This window comes from Hyla sarda, chromosome 1, assembly GCF_029499605.1.
Source record: "Hyla sarda isolate aHylSar1 chromosome 1, aHylSar1.hap1, whole genome shotgun sequence".
Taxonomy (NCBI): Eukaryota; Metazoa; Chordata; class Amphibia; order Anura; family Hylidae; genus Hyla; species Hyla sarda.
This window is the reverse complement of record NC_079189.1, coordinates 490202991-490222474: the sequence shown is the minus strand read 5'-3', so window position 1 is coordinate 490222474 and position 19484 is coordinate 490202991. Positions and strand designations below refer to the sequence as shown.

Below are 19484 nucleotides of genomic sequence, written 5' to 3'. Positions count from 1 at the left end.
CATGGCAGTGAGTACGTGTATAGCTGTGCTGTGTACACAGGACCCTCCAGGCCATGACAGTGAGTACGTGTATAGCTGTGCTGTGTACACAGGACCCTCCAGGCCATGGCAGTGAGTACATGTATAGCTGTGCTGTGTACACAGGTCCCTCCGGGCCATGGCAGTGAGTACGTGTATAGCTGTGCTGTGTACACAGGACCCTCCAGGCCATGGCAGTGAGTACATGTATAGCTGTGCTGTGTACACAGGTCCCTCCAGGCCATGGCAGTGAGTACGTGTATAGCTGTGCTGTGTACACAGGTCCCTCCAGGCCATGGCAGTGAGTACGTGTATAGCTGTGCTGTGTACACAGGACCCTCCAGGCCATGGCAGTGAGTACGTGTATAGCTGTGCTGTGTACACAGGTCCCTCCAGGCCATGGCAGTGAGTACATGTATAGCTGTGCTGTGTACACAGGACCCACCAGGCCATGGCAGTGAGTACGTGTATAGCTGTGCTGTGTACACAGGTCCCTCCAGGCCATGGCAGTGAGTACATGTATAGCTGTGCTGTGTACACAGGTCCCTCCAGGCCATGGCAGTGAGTACATGTATAGCTGTGCTGTGTACACAGGTCCCTCCAGGCCATGGCAGTGAGTACATGTATAGCTGTGCTGTGTACACAGGACCCTCCAGGCCATGGCAGTGAGTACATGTATAGCTGTGCTGTGTACACAGGACCCTCCAGGCCATGGCAGTGAGAACGTGTATAGCTGTGCTGTGTACACAGGACCCTCCAGGCCATGGCAGTGAGTACATGTATAGCTGTGCTGTGTACACAGGTCCCTCCAGGCCATGGCAGTGAGTACATGTATAGCTGTGCTGTGTACACAGGTCCCTCCAGGCCATGGCAGTGAGTACATGTATAGCTGTGCTGTGTACACAGGACCCTCCAGGCCATGGCAGTGAGTACATGTATAGCTGTGCTGTGTACACAGGACCCTCCAGGCCATGGCAGTGAGAACGTGTATAGCTGTGCTGTGTACACAGGACCCTCCAGGCCATGGCAGTGAGTACATGTATAGCTGTGCTGTGTACACAGGACCCTCCAGGCCATGGCAGTGAGTACGTGTATAGCTGTGCTGTGTACACAGGTCCCTCCAGGCCATGGCAGTAAGTACATGTATAGCTGTGCTGTGTACACAGGACCCTCCAGCACGTACACCGCACTCTGGCGGACACGCCGCTACACGCCGGGCTCCTCAGCTATGTAGGTCCGGGCTGTGCTCCCCTCCTGTCTGCCCCGCCCCCAGCACAACTTCTCTCACACACGGTCCTCTGTGCTCCGGAGCTCCGCTCGGTACAGCTGCTGCTCCCGCCGCCTGCTTGGCATTACCCGCTGCCTGTGGTGGTTATCGTTTCCTGGACGTGGCAGCCGTGCCATCTCCACTGTGCCCTCCGCACTCTCAGTAAGTAACGGCCGCTGGCTGTTTGTTATACCGTTGCCGTGTGAACCAGTGCAGACAGCAGTCATGCGTTTTGGTGCAGGGGGTAGAGGAGGTACTATACTGAGTGCCCCCTTTTCCTGGCATACGTGACCTGCCCTGGTATGGAGCTTGGGGAAAACTTTTAGGGTATGTTCACATGTACGGGATCTGCCGCAGATTTCACGTTGCTGAATCAATTCATATTGGTGAACACAGCCCGAAATCTGCAGCGGATCCTGTAAGTGAACACACCCTATCTGATATACCTACCTTTATAAGAAATGTATTTACACACACATATTTATATGTGTGTATCACTCGTTTGTCTGTCATAATAAATAAATATATATATATATATATATATATATATATATATATATATATATATAGATATTCTAATGTTGACTGTAATATATTGTCCTATCTATATGTATCTGGCATCCATATCTATCTATTTTATATGGTTACCAACTGCACTCACTCATTGTTCCAAATGTCCCATTTTAGGGCTACCAGGACTTTTAGGGGCCATTCACTCCTTTTGTAACATTACCATTGTCTTGTATGGGTCTGTGGACAGTCCACGACAGTAGCAGATTTTGAACCTGTTGAAATGAATGGTAGGGTAACTTGCAGCTATGAGCGAGTGAACTTACCCTAAGTGTATGTTCACACTGCGGAATTCCGTGAGTGGAATTACACGCAGTGAACATTAGCATCAGTGTGAATGGGTCTTCTGCGAGACCCCTTCCCACTGAGGAATTTCAGCAGCGGACAATTCCGCCACTGAAATTTTTTTGTGCAAAGAAGGAACATCTTCATTCTTTGCGCTGAAGTCCGCAAGCACCGCAGTGCCGCACAGTCCTACCGCTAAAATATTTTCGGCTGCAGCCGCCAGATGGAATCTCTACTCACAGAATTTCTGCGTTGTGCACATACCCTAAGACCTGTGTCCGATATGAGCGCCAGCAGATCTAATGATCTTTTAAATAGACACTGTCATCAACTCTTTTTTTTTTTATATGTTGTATTATGTACTACAACACATCTCTAATATACTTCTATTATTTTTGTGCTTAAATTATTTTATTTTTCACCTGAAATCCGGCCACTAAGGGTCTCCCTCCTAGTGGCTGGCTGCAGCCTGCTGTGACGTCACGGTGTGAATGCCTGGGCTGCGCGCATTGGCTGCCTGGCCGCGCGCGCCGGCTGTCCCTGCCATGTACAGCCTGGAGGCAGCGTGGCACTGAGTCAGTGCTGCGCTGATGCTCCAGGACTGTACATGTCCTGTACGGGTAAGTGAGGTCTTATTTCACTTACCCGTACTTTGTTTCGGTCCCAGGTCTCGGTGGTGAGCACAGCAGGTGGACGATGCTCCTATACTCCTCATCCCTGGATAACACTACACTGCTAAACAGGGAGGAGGAGACCCCGGAGCAGCCTGCCATGCTATTGGCTGCTCATCTATGAGCAGAAGTCGGCCCCCGCAGCAGGCATCAGTGACATTGTGCCTGCTGGGGAAGTCAACCTGGTAAGTGAGCACACTACCAGGCAGAGAAAAATATATTTATAAGGTGGTAAAAACATTTTTAAAGGCAGGAATGCGGTTAGGGATAGATGGGCAATAGGCAGGTACAGAAACTTTATTTATTTATTTTTTTACATGGTGGGAGATACTACTATTTAAAGGGGTACTCCGGTGGTCAACGTGTTTTTCCGTTTTTGACTTACCCTATTTATTTTGTTTTGTTTCTATTCTTGTTGTTTAGGCAACTCTATTTCCGTTCTTTGATGTCTTTTTATCCCCCACTCTGTTTTCCTATCTTTGCTTCTATTTCCTGTTTCTCGCTGTGCTGAAAACTACAAATCCCAGCATGCCACATGCCTTGCTGGTTTGGGGTGGCTCCTTTTTTTTTTTTTGTTGTTTGTTTGTTCCGCCGTTCACCCATCCTACTATTTTCCCGGGCGGCCCCCTTATACACAGCACACTAATATAATCAGCCTTGGTTGGGATACACTGGCATACACACACAAAAGGGACTACAACTCCCAGCATGTGTCATTCAGGAGTCTTCAGTCTGTGGTATAACACCAGCATGCTGCCTCTGTAGTCTTCTGGGGGTTGAAGTTCACCACACTTCTGTAGGGCATACACCAGTGTTTCCCAACCAGGGTGCCTCCAGGTGTTGCAAAACTACAACTCCCAGCATGCCCTGACAGCCTTTGGGCATGCTAGGAGTTGTAGTTATGCAACAGCTGGAGGCACACTGGTTGGGAAACACTGGTGATGGAAACATGATGTGTATGCTGAATAGGCTAGAACAGTGTTTGCCAACCAGTGTGCCTCCAGCTGTTGCAAATCTACAACTCCCAGCATGCCCAAAGTCTGTCAGGCGATGCTGGGAGTTGTAGTTTTGCAACAGCTGGAGGCACACTGGTTTGTAAACACTAGCATACACACACAACAGGGACTACAACTCCCAGCATGTGTCATTCAGGAGTCCCCCCCCCCCCCCCCCATTTCACATATAGAGATCATTACCACGCTCCGCCCCGCAATGCAAGCCTACGGGAGGGGGCATGATAGCTATCACGCCCCCTCCCGTCGGCTTGCATTGAGGGGCGGAGCGTGACGTCACACGCCGCCTGCCCTGTATTCGCCGGTAATCAGTCCCGGAGCCAACACGCTTCGGGGACTGACTACAAACGGGGTGCCACGTGCATGATCCCGGGGGTCCCCAGCTGCGGGACTCCTGCGATCAGGCATCTTATACTCTATCTTTTGGATAAGGGGATAAGATGTTTAAGCACCGGAGAACCCCTTTAAGGTTTGGTTCACATTTGCATTGGAGGCACCATTTGGGGATTCCATTGCACATTGAATGCTAGTGGAGCCCAATTAATTTTATTCACTTTAGTGGGGCTTGTCCGGTTTCTAGTATGGTGTCTGTTTACTTGACAGGATCTGACTGGAAAAAAGAATACTGCATGCTGGGTTTTTGACCTGTCATTTGGAAGGATTCTGCAACAAAGCTTCTGATGCAAACCTGAATGTAGCCTTATATGTCTCAATGGGGGAGATTTATCAAAGGGTTTAGACTGGTTTTTCCCATCTAAATTTGTAACTTTCTAGTCTATTTTAGATGGAAAAATGGTTCGGTGCTGAATTTATCAAAAGCGACTTTTCAGCGACAAGTCGCATCGGCTGAAAGTACGCCGAAATGTCAGACTATGCTGGAGCAGGTTTAAATATAGACTAAAGCATAGATCACAAAGTCCGTGCGGAGAATTTATAAAGATCCATGCGCTTTTTGATAAATTAGGTAGGTGTACAATAGACCGGCCTAACCCTCTGTAGTTTGGTCTACATTGATGCGGGACATAGACCGCTTTGATAACTCTCCCCCAATGATTATGCTGCCAGGCCCACATGAATGACCTCTATACCTGATTGTTGGCCATACATCCTCAGGCCTGCAGCCAACTAATGATGACTTTCAGGGCGTACGAATCCAAGGTGTACGAATCAGCTGACAGACAAGTGATTGTTCTTTTGTTGGCTGTTCCCCAGGTCTTTTACATGAGGTGATAATCTAGCTATTTGATCAATATTTACCCCATATAAAGGGCTCTTCAGATCTATATTCAACAGATTGGGCATCCACCAGTCCTAAGGTTGACAGAAAGCAAAAATGTAATCAAGTTTCCAGTACTGATTTGAAATATTGTACTTACTTTTATGTATTTTATTTTTGCTACTTTGGACGCTATTACTTTTTTTGCATTGTCATTGAGTGAGTTGCCCTAATACGTAGTTTAAAATCATTTTCATGTTCAATGTGGGCAATATTAAAAACCATTGCAAGTATGTAGAAAGATGCAGCAAACCAAAAATGATTTTAGGTCTGCATAGAAGATGTATTTGCTTGTTTGTCAACTGACCACTGCCTATTCTGACAATAATCATCCTGTCTAATATGGCCTTGGCCTCTGTTTTACTTTATTGAAGCTCATCGATTCCATAGATATTTCCAATAAGTCATTGTTTGAAGTACACCATCCATGCTCATTATGGTGTAATATACAGTAACATTTAATTGTGAAGGATGCTAATTAAGATTTAGCTTGTAGTCATTGATAAAAACCTTGTCTTAAGGAGTATTCCAGTGTTTTGAACAAATTAATATGTAGCTGGAGCTGTAGAAGAACAGAAAAAAAGCTATGCTTATCTACCCTACCATGTTTCTCCGAAAATAGGACCGGGTCTTCTATTAAATTTAGCCACAAAAAACACAATAGGGCCTATTTTCAGGGTAGTTTTTCCAATAGATCACCCCTTGGGGCAATCCAATAGTACCCTAATTTCCCATATACCCTCTAAAATATTTAAACTTTATTGTTAATTAAATCAAAAAATATCCACACTTTTAAAAGGTATCAGAGCAGTACTCCCTGGTTTGTAGCCAAACACTGTAAATATCTCCACTGAGACTAATATCGCTATCTATCGCTGAGTGTGCCTGCAGCTCACACTCCAGCTTCCTCCGGAGACTGCTCTGATTTGCTTAAAAACACCCTACTCAGCCCCCCCCCCCCGACATGTTTCGCTACTATGTAGCTTTGTAAGCCCCATACCTCTTGACAAAGCTACATAGTAGCAAAACATGTCGGGGGGGGGGGGGGGCTGAGTAGGGTGTTTTTAAGCAAATCGGAGCAGTCTTTGGAGGAAGCTGGAGTGTGAGCTGCAGGCACACTCAGCGATAGATAGCGATATTAGTCTCAGTGGAGATATTTACAGTGTTTGGCTACAAACCAGGGAGTACTGCTCTGATACCTTTTTAAAAGTGTGGATATTTTTTGATTTAATTAACAATAAAGTTTAAATATTTTAGAGGGTATATGGGAAATTAGGGTACTATTGGATTGCCCCAAGGGGTGATCTATTGGAAAAAGTGATTGGATTAACCCTCCATATACTGATACTGGTCTTGACCAGTGCATTGATTCAAAATTTTCAGGGTAGGGCTTATTTATTTGCAGTACGGAATGCTCATTGAACAACATGGCGGTTCCACAGTATTTCCCCCCCCCCCCATTATCAACATGTGATGGGCGCAGCTTTGCCCCCCAATGTCCCCCCCCCCCCCGCCGGTTTATCAGCCCAGCACCTCACATCAGGGGACTAATCATTTGTCACCCGCGAGAGCAGCTTCTCTCCCTCCCCTGCAAATAATTGTCAGCCATTGCGCTGTATCTATTCCTGTGCCCGGGCTGCAAATATTAAAAAACAAACTTTAACTTACCTTCATCCTCCGTTCCCCCGTTGCGAAGGCACCGGCCTCATGTTCCCTACGCTGTTCTTGCTGCTTCCTGGTGTTGAGACGTCACAGAGCCTTCAGCCTATCACCGGCAGCAGCGATGTCCCGCCTCTGCCGATGATGGGCTGAGCCGACTGTCATGTAAGAAGCCGGCAGGCTTCTTACATCACAGTGGGCTCAGCCTATAATCGGCCGAGGCGGGACATCGCTGCGGCCGGTGATAGGCTGAAGGCTCTGTGACGTTCCCATCCCCAGGACCGCCGCGAGAACAGTGGAGGACAGTGAGGCCGGTTCCTTAGCAACGGGGGAACGGAGGACGAAGGTAAGTTAAAGTTTGTTTTTTAATATTTGCAGCCTGGGCGTTGTCTAGGTCAGTGGTCTTCAAACTGTGGACCTCCAGATGTTGCAAACATTTGCAACATCTGTTGGTCCGCAGGTTGGAGACCACTGGTCTAGGTCTTATTTCCGGGGTAGGGCTTATTGCAGCCCACCCCGATAATCCAGCTAGGGCCTAGTTTCGGGGTAGGTACTAGTTTCGGGGAAACACGGTAGATGTCCGACTGCAGCATCCATTTACATCAATCTCCTGCTTCTGAGATGAGAGCTTGTAGTAGGACCTGCTTGCTTTGCCAATTACTGTCCAGAGCAGGGTCCTGTCTTGACTAGTGATTGGCTGAGCAGGCAGGTCCTGATCCAAGCTCTTGTCTAAGAAACCAGAAAAAGAACAGAAGCTGCAGGGGGACTCGGGTAGGTAAGTATAGCTTTTCTTCTTTGTCCACGGCCCCAGCAAAATATATACACTGCTCAAAAAAATAAAGGGAACACTTAAATAACACAATGTAGCTCCAAGTCAATCACACTTCTGTGAAATCACACTGTCCACTCAGGAAGCAACACTGATAGACAATCAATTTCACATGCTGTTGTGCAAATGGAACAGACAACAGGTGGAAATTATAGGCAATTAGCAAGACACCCCCAATAAAGGAGTGGTTCTGCAGGTGGTTACCACAGACCACTTCTCAGTTCCTATGCTTCCTGGCTGATGTTTTTGTCACTTATAATGCTGGCAGTGCTTTCACTCTAGTGGTAGCATGAGACGGAGTCTACAACCCACACAAGTGGCTCAGGTAGTGCAGCTCATCCAGCATGGGCCATCAATGCGAGCTGTGGCAATATGGTTTGCTGTGTCTGTCAGCATAGTGTCCAGAGCATGGAAGCGCTACCAGGAGACAGGCCCATTGATGTATAATTATGTCCATTGGGTCCACTCATGGTGTCGCTTTAGGGGGATTTTTTGGATCAAATGTGACAGAATTTGCTGTGGGGGATTTCAATTGAGCCAGCACAGCTCTCTTCTACTGCCAACACATAGGTGCTGTGGAAGGTGGGACTGGTTATTGCTCTTCTGTTTTGTGGTAACTGGATGTAACATTTCAGACCAGGTTGTTAGAACAATCTAGGTTTGCTTCATGTTGTATACAGGAGACCCTGAGCCAGTGGTTATATATGAGCTGTACGTTACTTTTAGTAGTCTATCTGATGTATATGTATTGTGAATTTAAAAGTCTCGTTTCATCTCCACAGTCATTAATCTCAGTGGTGTTTCTGTTACATGTTTTACTGTAAATCATAGCCAATAGTTAAAGGAAAAATATTTTTCTATTAGAAACATTGATGCCTCACGTGCTGTTTTGTGACCGGCCATTTCACATGGGTTTGTGTGTGATGCGGAGGTCTTGTTGGTCAGGGTCTGTGAGACTGACACTGGATGTAGCCATAAGAAGTGCACAGCAGCATGGTTTAGTCCCCGGTGCTCAGTCTGTCATATTGCAGGATAAGGGCCCAATGAGACAAATTAAGTGCTGAGCTAGGGAGTGAAGTATGATGTGTGCCATTCTTCCTCTACTAGTCCTTGTTGATAATGCTACATGACAACATGTCACCTACCCACAGCAGTCAGTTGTTGCCTACTGTGGTGAATCCAGCCATTCTTTCCCCTGAATGTCACATACACACACTCCAGTAGGCTATAATATAGCTAACAGTGGGTGTGTCATTATCCTAGGCTAAGTAGTCAAGTGGGCGGACCTTCTTAGTAATTGAAAGCTCTCTTTACACAGATAGCTGTCAGTCACTGAGCAGGACCATCCACATGACTATTTGGCCTAAAATATGCAGAGATTTTCATGGGTAAATGACAAGTTATCAAGGAATTTTCCCAACAATTCTCATTCTCTATAACATGGTGCCTACGAAGAAGTCATTTTCAGTGTGAAAGTATCCATTCATTTTGTTACAGGATCTCTAGGGAATCTGTCGACTGGTTTTGCAGTGTCGCTGTGGGGTTAAGAGCCCCTTTAGGCATGACTTTAGGGTGGCCATATGCCTTCAATAGCTGCTAAACCTTTGTTTGTCTGACAAGCCATCTCTCCTGTTCATTGCATATACATAAATTCTTGACTGGGCTGAGCAGTTATTTGTTCTGAATGTGGACAGAGGAGGTGGTTGTTGTTGTTGTAGTCGGACTCCTCTCCCTAAGAACAATAGTCTGGCATCTAAAATATAACACATCTCATCATTTTGCTCTTTTCTGCCACATGGAGAGATCTTGCCTGTAGTGTACAGCAAGCATATGTAGGACTCCTGAGACACAGTAAAAGCTAGGTTCACACTACGGCCAGCGCCGACTGAATCAGTCTCCAATAGACTACAATGTGTTCCGGAAGTATTTCCGCCTGAAGAATGAGCAACGCCATTCTTTAGGTGGAAATTTTCAAGCGGATTTTCCGTTCACAAATTCCGCTTCACAATTTCCCAAGTGTGAATTTGTGAACAGAAACCCATTCATTACACTATACATTTTAGTAAGCAGAATTTCCGCCTGCAATTTCAAAGCGGAATTGCAAGCGGAAATTCCGTAGTGTGAACGGAGCCTAAGGCTTTTAGGTGTCTCACAGCTGTTGGATCTCTCACTGGGGGGAACATGAGATGGGTGGTCTTTATATCTTTAAGAAACTGTATTATCCCTTTTTGTAAGAGTATTTATGTGATATGAATCAAACTATATGCAGATACTTTCACGCTTTACAGCAGATCTTGGTACTGTACTTATAAAACAGATTTCTGGTGACTTTCTCGGTGTTGTACATAAGTGCACAGAAGAATGTAAAATAATAAAGAAAATGTAATCAACAAAAAGTTAGCCTTACTGATTAAAAAGAGCTAAAAAAGTTTTAATGATTTGTTCAGAAATCACTTTTGACCTTTCCTAGAAGACTGAAAAGCCTTGTTCTGATTTTCCCTACTCTCTTGGATGGAAGCCAGATGTGTGGAGCACCAACCTGAAAACCTCAGTCTTTATTATTATTTTTTCCCTATACTCCTCTGGATTCCTTCAAGTGAGGAAATGTTTCAGGAGTGCGCCGGATTTCATTACGTTTCCTGGCGGCTGGCAATTTGTTTACAACATTAGTGTACTCCATTTCTGTGATGGTCATGATCTTTGTATATTGACCTAAAATATCTGGGCAGTTCAGACTGTGGGGTAATTGTCCTGACTTTTCAGTATTTATCCAGGAAGAAGAAAATGACACAATACCTTCAGTTAGTAGGAAACCCTTGTGTAAGACTGCAGGGCCTGTTTGTAAATGTTACGGGATTGTGTCATTAATAAGGTATGCTCTCTCACCCATGTGTAATGCTGTTTTGTTTGTATAAAGATGCTATCGCTAAGCAAGACAATGCATTGTCATCTCATTCTACAATATACTATTTCTGAGATTGATGACTCCGACAAAAACAGTTAATGAATATGGGAAACTTGAAAAAGTATAGATTTTAGTGGTTACCTTGAGGTAAATAAAAGGTTCAGTCTGCAGTCTCCACTCTTTAATTAAAGGGGTTTATTTTTTTATTTTTTTTATTCAGTGTCAGCAGAGAACACTATGGTCAGATAGAAAAGAACTACACATCTCCATCAGTAGTATACAGCAGCTAAGTACTGGAAATATTAAGATCTTTAACCCCTTAAGGACCAATCCCATTTTAACCTTAAATACCAGGCCAATTTTTATTTTAGCTTTTTTGTTTTTTCCCCCTCGCCTTCTAAAATCCATAACCCTTTTATATTTCCATCTACAGACCCATATAAGGGCTTGTTTTTTGCGTGACCAACTGTACTATGTAATGAAATCTCTAATTTTACCATAAAATGTATGATGAACCCAAATATATATATATATATATATATATATATATATATATATATATATATATATATATATATATATATATATATATATTTTTTTTTTTTTTTTTTTTGAGAGGAAATTTAAATGAAAACCACATTTTGGAGGGTTTTGTGTTCACACTGTACACTTTATGGTAAAAATGGAGTGAACTGGGAGCAGGCTGTGAGTCGGACGTGATGCCGCTGTAATTGCCCACTGATCCCTGGTATTGCCCATACGGCACGCCGTTGCCGTCTCTGTTATCCTGCAGGCTAGAATCAGATTTTTACTTGTCTGCTCCGCTCCGCTTCTTACTCTACTCATACAAGTCAATGGGAAATATGTTACTGCATAACTTCCAAAATGGCTGGAAATATTTTGATAATACTTTGGTCATATGTTACTTATATGTTCACTTCAAATATAGGATAGTTAACCCTTAACTCCCCCCATTTGTGAGGGTCGGGGTTTTTGTTTAAAGTCCCATGCAAATCAATGGGAAATGTATGTTCCCACATAACTTCTGTACGGCTGGAGATATTTCAATACCTGGTACACATATTACGGGTCGGGATATGACAACAATATATGAGGATGGGATATGAAGTCAAAAGGTTCCTCTGTTGATTTTCCTCCACAACAAGCATTAGGAAGGAAAAACCGGGCAACACCGGGTACTCAATTAGTTTTCAATAAAGTTGGATGTGAAAGTGAAGAAATTTTTTTTTTCCGCTAAAATGCTGATGTTACCCCAAATTTTTCATTTTCACAAGGGATAATAGGTGAAAATGTCCCCCAAAATTTGAAACAACATTTCTATTAACCTGTTGAGGACAAAGGGCGTATGGATACGCCCTTGCGTCCTGGTACTTAATGACAAAGGGCTTATCCATACGCCCGTGGGAATTTCGGTCCCTGCCGCGCGCCGGGCAGGGATCGGACCGGGGTGACTGCTGATATCTATCAGCAGGCACTCCGTGCAAACGCCCAGGGGGGTCATTAGACCCCCCCACTGTCGGCGATCGGTGCAAATCGCAAGTGATTTCACACTTGCGATTTGCGCCGATTCCGGGTAATTTCGGGTCTATGGTGACCCGGAATAGAAGGGGGATCGCGGTTGTCTTAGACACCTAAGATCCACCTGAAGCGATAGGAGTGAGGTGGCAGGGGTGCCACCCCTCCTATCCCTGCTATTGGTGGTCTAGACGCGACCACCAATAGCAGATCGGGGGCGGAGGGGTTTACTTTTGTTTTCTTCATCCTGCCCACCCACAATAGGCGGGGCAGAACGGGGAAACGACGGGGACCGAACGCCGAAGATCCACTTACCCCTCTGGAGGTTCGGGCGACGGTGATCGGCGGGCGGCGACGGAGATCGACGCGTGCGGCAGAAGAAGGCGGCTCCCTGGATCCTACGGAAGCCGGTAAGTTGCCTAGCAACATCTGGAGGGCTACAGTCTGAGACTGTAGCCCTCCAGATGTTGCAAAACTACAACTCCCAGCATGCCCAGACAGCTGTTTGGGCATGCTGGAATATGTAGTTTTGCAACAGCTGGAGGGCTGCAGTTTGAGACCACTATATAGTGGTCTCTAAACTGTATCCCTCCAGATCTTGCAAAACTACAACTCCTATCATGCTCAAACAGCTCTTTGCTATATCTATCAGCAGGCACCCCGTGAAAACGCCCAGGGGGGTCATTAGACCCCCCCCCCCGTCGGCGATCCAAAATGGGCTCACATGTGGGTATTTATGTTTTTGCGTTTATGCCAGAACCGCTTAACAATCGGCCACCCCTGTGCAAATCACCAGTTAAGGCCTCAAATGTACATGGTGTGCTCTCACTCCTGAACCTTGTTGTGTGCTCGCAGAGCATTTTACGCCCACATATAATAATGTATTTCCTTACTTGAGAGAAATTGTGTTAGAAATTTTGGGGGTCTGTATTTCCTTTTATCTCTTATGAAAATGAAAAGTATGGGGCAACACCAGCATGTTAGTGTAAAAAATGTAATTTTTTTACATTAACATGCTGGTGTAGACCCCAACTTTTGTAGCGCAATTTCTCCCGAGTACGGAGCTACCCCACATGTGGCCCTAAACTGTTGCCTTGAAATACGACAGGGCATTTGAGGCCTAAATTAGAAATTTTCATAGGGGTGTACCCGGATACAAGCGTTTCACTTGCCTCCTCCACCAAAAATACTGTACATCAGTTTTCCCCAAACAGGGTGCCTCAAGCTGTTGCAAAACTCCCAACATGCCTGGACAGTCAATGGCTGTCCGGCAATACTGGAAGATGTTATTTTGCAACAGCTGGAAAAACTGACATACAAGACGTTTAAAATTTTTATTGGTGGGGGTGGGGCGGCGACAGTGTAAGAGTGTAGTGTATATGTAGTGTTTTACTCCTCTATTTAGGGGGTAGTGTAGTGTACTGTTTTTAGGGTAAAGTCACACGAGCGGGGCTTTACAGTGAGTTTCCCGCTGCCGCATCTCAAACTTGAAGCGGGAAACTTAAGCCCCCGTTATGCAACAGCTAGAGGCACACTGGTTGAGATTGGGAAACACTGAGTTAGGTAACAGACTACCGCAGTGTTTCAGCACCACCGTCTGCTTCCTAACTCAATGTTTCCCAACCCATGTGCCTCCAGCTGTTGCAAAACTACAACTCCCAGCATGCATGGTCTGTCAGTGCATGCTGGGAGTTATAGTTTTGCAACAGCAGGAGGCACACAGGTTGGGAAAAACTGAGTTAGGAAACAGATGATGTTTCCCAACCAGTGTGCCTCCAGTTGTTGCAATACTACAACTCCCAGCATGCCGAGACAGCTGAAGGGTATGTTGGGAGTTGTAGTTATGCAACAACAGGAGGAGAACAATTTGGAGACCAATGTGTAGTGGTCTCCAAACTGTAGCGCTCCAGATGTTGCAAGACTTCAACTCAAAGCATGCCCAGACAGCACAGGCACGCTGGGAGTTGTAATTCGGCAACATCTGAAGGGCCAGATGTTGACGAACTACAACTCCCAGCATGCCTGGACATTCTCGGCATGCTTTGAATTGACATCTGGAGCATGACCGTTTTTACACCACTGTATAGTGGTCTCCAAACTGTGCCCTTCCAGAGGTTGCAAAACTAAAACTCCCCAGCATGCCTGGACAGTCTGGGCATGCTGAGAGTTGTAGTTTTGCAACATCTGGAAGGACAGTGGTCTTCAAACTGTGGCCCTCCAGTTGTTGCAAAACTACAACTCCCAGCATGCCCAGATAGCCAAAGGCTGTCTGGGCATGCTGAGAGTTGTAGTTTTGAAACTCCTAGAAGCATCAGTGAAGATCAGTTTAGGCAGTCTTCACTGCTGCATCTGGGAAACTGCTGCCGCAGCCTCCACTTGCCTGCCACCTCCGGTCACCCGCGTGAACCCAGGCAACCGGTGCCGGCGGTCCCCGCTGCATCCACGGTCCCCGCACATTGCCGCCATCTTCCCCCGTTCTGCCCTGACATCCATGGGCGGGCAGAGCGGGGGAAATGAAGGTTCACCCTGCCCTGCGATTTGCCGGTGGTCCCTAACAGGTTAAAGAAACACTCCCAGCAAAAGTTTTATTCTGGGGCCTTTATGGTGTACAATGCTATTTGGTTAATTTACTGCTGCTTTAATAAGCTGATTATTGGCTTCAATCCAGTAGTGCCCTAGACCACATGGACGGCAGTTCTACTCCCTGGTTATGTGTAGTGATGAGCGGCATTGCCGATATTGGAATTTGCGATATTTCGCAATATATAGATGAATATTCGTCCTATATTCGAGAATTTCGCATATTTGTTATATTCACATATGCGAATATTCGCATATTCTCGTATTCGAGGAAGAAAACAGTGAGGGGGCGGGCAACCTTACTATTGTTGCTAGGGATGTTGTTGATAACCTCTGACAAGTGTATTTGCATCATTTTAGTTGGCCTAGAAGTGAAAAGAAGGAATATGCAAATATCGGCATATGCTGAAAAAAGTGAATATTTGTAATTTCGGATATATAGCGAATATATTCGCAATATTCGCAAAATTGTGATATTCTCGATAAATATTCTAAATGCGAATATTCGTGCCCAACACTAGTTATGTGTGCACAATTTATTGCTGGGAGAGTAACAAATGGCTTATCACTGCAGTGCCTACAGAGAGTAGCTTGCGCTTCCCGCTTAACCCACTGAAAGTTTTACCTATTCTGTTTATCGATCAGGTAAGACCAGGACAGGATCAGTGTGATGCTGATAACCAGCTTATAAAGTCATTGGTTATTAAATTAACTACACAGCATTGTACACCATGAAGGTGGTAACAGAGTAACAAAAATAAAAATGTTATTGGGTATGCCTGTCTAATTAGTTTTTATACCCCCAATATGCATTTTTCAATTTGCTCTTAGTTTCAGACTTCTCATGTGGGCATGGCGTTTTCAGTGTCCAGGACGCTGCTACCTTCGCTATCTCCTTCCTGTACCTATTTCTCCTTCTACAGCCCATGAGGAAAATCTTCTCTATTGTGCCAACAGACACAGATGCTGAGGAATGTGCAGTTTTCCTTGCAACTACCTTGTAGAGTCTGCTGATGTATGCTTCTCTCCCGGTCTACACTCTGATAATGTGCAGCCTGTGTGATCTGCCCTTCCTGAAGGATTGAATGCACCCCCCCCCCCTTCACACTCTGATCTACAATGTGCAAACTCCTACACATTCCTGTTGCTGTATCTAAGGCTAATTTTGAATGTTGCAGATTTATTTCTGATTTGTATAGGTATAATCTGCAATTTAATAAAGCGTACCTGTCAGATCCAACAAAAAAAACATTATTTTTAGTATATCACTCAGTACTCATGTACATCTCTTTTTATTACACTTTAAATTTAGCTCACTAGTCTGAATTCCTCTCAAAGGGAGGGGGCGTGGCCTCACTGTGCAGATCTACACCCCATCACTCAGTATGCTGTCTGCTCACATCTCCCCTAGCATTAGCAAAACTCCAACTCCCAGCTTGTCCTCACTGACAGTAGCGGGACACAAGCTGGCAGTGGGAGGATTTTCCTCCAGCTGTGAGTCCTGCGCTCACAGCTGTCAATCAAGGAAGTGTGTCCATGACATAGGTGATGACGCATGGACACAGCAGGACTAATATGTGTCCAAGCTGGCGGGGGGGGCAGTTGTTTGACTGGCTTTTTCAGTATGAAATACTGAAACCTTTCTAATGAAAGCAATTGCAAAAGCTATCAAAAGTTTTCGTAACTGATAGTGCCCATTTAAGTACTTATGGTTCCAAAATAGGCCTTGTACATATATACAGTACCATATCTAAGCTCAGTAAATTTATAAAGCATCACAACCAAACTTAGTACATATAAACTGTACTAGAACCAAGCTTGGTACATATATAAAATATCAGAATCAAGCTCAGTACATAAAAACAGAACCAGACTCTGTACACAAATAAGGCACCAGGGCCGAGCACAATACACCAATGTGGAGCCAGGGCCAAGGATAGTACACAAACACAGCATCAGATGTAACAATACATAATAAACCTGCGCCTATGAGGTTGCCTATATAGGTGGTCAATAGAGGATTATACAGATATGTGCATGAGCTGTTAGTCTGTGTTTGCTGTATACATCGTACAATATACACTTCTGTTTTTGTCAGTCATTTTGCTGAATTATTTTTGCTAATGTAATTGTAAAATTTCTTAAGCATTGTCTGATTTTTTTCTATTCTTTATATTTATATTTTTCATTGTTTACTAGTTTGCTTTTTTCCATCTATGGCTGGCACTACAAGTGTCTCTGGATGCTTATGGCTGAGGTTTTGGCATGTTCACAACTGAAAGCACAGTGAAAGCATCTATTTTTTTTTTTTTTTTTTTTTAGTGCAAAGTTTATACAAAGATGTGATGTTAAAGGGGTTTTCCAAGACCTACAGTCCATTTTAAACAGTGTAAAATGGAAAAAAAATACACGTGCCTTGTATTTATACGCTGCCTTGTATGCTTAACCTCCTCCGTTCTCTGTACAGTGGGGCAAAAAAGTAGTGAGCCACCAATTGTGCAAGTTCTCCCACTTAAAGGACATGTCCGGTGCTCACTTTTCTTATTGTATCCCGTCCAGGCTGCAAAAAAAAAAAAAAAAATAGCTTTCTCATCCTGTCTATGCTCCCCCGGTGCTCTGGTACAGGTGTTCTGCCCCCGGGCTGTATTCTTCTTACTTCCTTTTAGCCCGGCACGTCACACGGAGCTTCAGCAGCGATGTCCCACCTCTGCCGATGATAGGCTGAAGCTCCGTGTGGCGTGTCGGGCTAACAGGAGAATGTTTTTTTTTTTTTTTTTTTTTTTTTTTTGCTGCCTGGACCGGATACAATAAGAAAATGAGCACCGGACATGTCCTTTAAAAAGATGAGAGTCCTGTAATTATCATCATAGTTATACCTCCACTATGAGAGACATAATGAGGTAAAAAAATCCATAAAATCACATTGACTAATTTTAAAGAATTTTTTTTTGCTAGTTATGGTAGAAAATAAGTATTTGGTCAATAACAAAAGTTCATCTCAATACTTCTGTTATATACCCTTTCTTGGCAATGACAGAGGTGAAACGTTTTCTGTAAGTCTTCACAAGGTTTTTACACACTACTGCTGATATTTTTGCCCATTCCTCCATGCGGATCTCCTCTAGAGCAGTGATGTTTTGGGGCTGGCGCTGGGCAACACGGACTTTCAATTCTCTCCAAAGGTTTCTATAGGGTTGAGATCTGGAGAATGACTAGGCCACTCCAGGACCTTGACATGCTTCTCACAAAGCCACTCCTTCGTTGCCCGGGATGTGTGTTTTGGGATCAGTGTCATACTGAAAGACCTTGCCACATTAAATCTTCAATTCCCTTGCTGATGGAAGGAGGTTTTCACTCAAAATCTCACAATACATGGCCCCATTCATTCTTTCCTTTACACGGATCAGTCGTCCTGGTCCCTTAGCTGAGAGACGGCCCCAAAGCATAATGTTTCCACCCCCATGCATCACAGTAGGTATGGTGTTTTTTGGATGCAACTCAGCATTATTTCTCCTCCAAACACGACGAGTTCAGTTTTTACCAAATAGTTCTACTTTAACTTCATCTGACCATAGGACATTCTCCCAATACTTTTCTGGATCATCCAAATGCTCTCTAGCAAACTTCAGATGGGCCCCGACATGTACTGGCTTAACCTCTTAAGGACTCAGCCCATTTGCGCCTTAAGGACTCAGACCATTTTTATTTTTACATTTTCGTTTTTTCCTCATGGCCTTCTAAAAATCATATCTCTTTTATATCTTCATCCACAGACTAGTATGAGGGCTTGTTTTTTGTGCGACCAGTTGTCCTTTGTAATTACATCACTCACTTTACCATTAAATGTATGGCGCAACAAAAAAATATACTATTTGTGTGGGGAAATTGATAAGAAAAGGAAGGTTTCATTTTCATGCTGTACACTTTACAGTAAAATATACCAGTTTTATTTATTCTGTGCGTCAATACAATTAAAAAGATACCCATGATTACATACTTTTCTATTATTATACCGCTTTAAAAAAAATTGCAAACTTTTTTTTAACCAAATTAGTGCGTTTTAAAAGCACTCTATTTTGCTGACCTATGCGTCCGCTCCTCCCCCAGCTCTCCGAAGATTTCCGAAGCTAGAGCTGGGGGAGGGCAGAGCAAGGGGAGGGAGGAGATTCACGCCCCCTCCCTCATCTCCCCTCCCTGAGCTCGGCTGGACGCAGATCTCCACGGGGAGAAGTACACGCCCCCTCTCATCTCCCCGAACTGAGGACGTAGATCTCCACAGTATGTCCCCCTTTAGCCCGTACAGTATGTCCCCCTTTACACATAGAGCTCATTGGGAGCACTGCTCTACGTTCTCAGGGAAGGGAGATGAGGGAGGGGACCTGCCGTGGAGTTCTATGTCCTCAGGGAGGGGGCGTGCCATAGAGATCTACATCCAGCCGAGCTCAGGGAGGGGAGATGAGGGAGGGGGCGTGAACCTCCTCCCTTCCCTTGCTCTGCCCTCCCCCAGCTCTAGCTTCGGAAATCTTAGGAGAGCTGGGGGAGGAGCGGACGCATGGATCTACGGGGGCGCAAAAAACCACCTCACACCGGCATTAACTCTTTAGACGTGAAAGTGAAAGCTTCCCGGATGTTCAGTTGGGCTGATCGGGACCATCATGGTAAAATCGCGATGTCCCGATCAGCTAGGACACTTACCTTATTAGTGCCTTACCTTCCTCCTGTGCATCCGATCAGCGATTGATTGCTCCAAGCCTGAAATCCAGGCTTGAGCAATCAACCGATAACACTGATCAATGCAAAAGGCATTGTTCCGTGTATTGAATCAATGTACTGCATTTTATAGTCCCCTATGGAGGCTATAACATTGCAAAAAAA

General features: G+C 44.9%; 1 protein-coding gene across 3 annotated transcripts in view; it reads left to right on the top strand.

Annotated features, from left to right (window-relative positions):
- Nucleotides 1-1177: 1177 nt before the first annotated feature.
- Nucleotides 1178-19484, top strand: part of TNFAIP8 (TNF alpha induced protein 8) — a 162931-nt gene continuing 144624 nt past the window's right edge. Inside the window, exon 1 of one of the 3 annotated variants that reach the window (XM_056537378.1) lies at nt 1178-1447. In XM_056537378.1, the coding sequence (XP_056393353.1) occupies nt 1447 (1 nt within the window). In that variant the 5' untranslated portion in view covers nt 1178-1446. Of the gene's footprint in view, nt 1448-1566; nt 1586-10719; nt 10784-19484 lie in introns of those variants that run through there. The other 2 variants (XM_056537375.1, XM_056537373.1) reach the window with 2 other exon arrangements.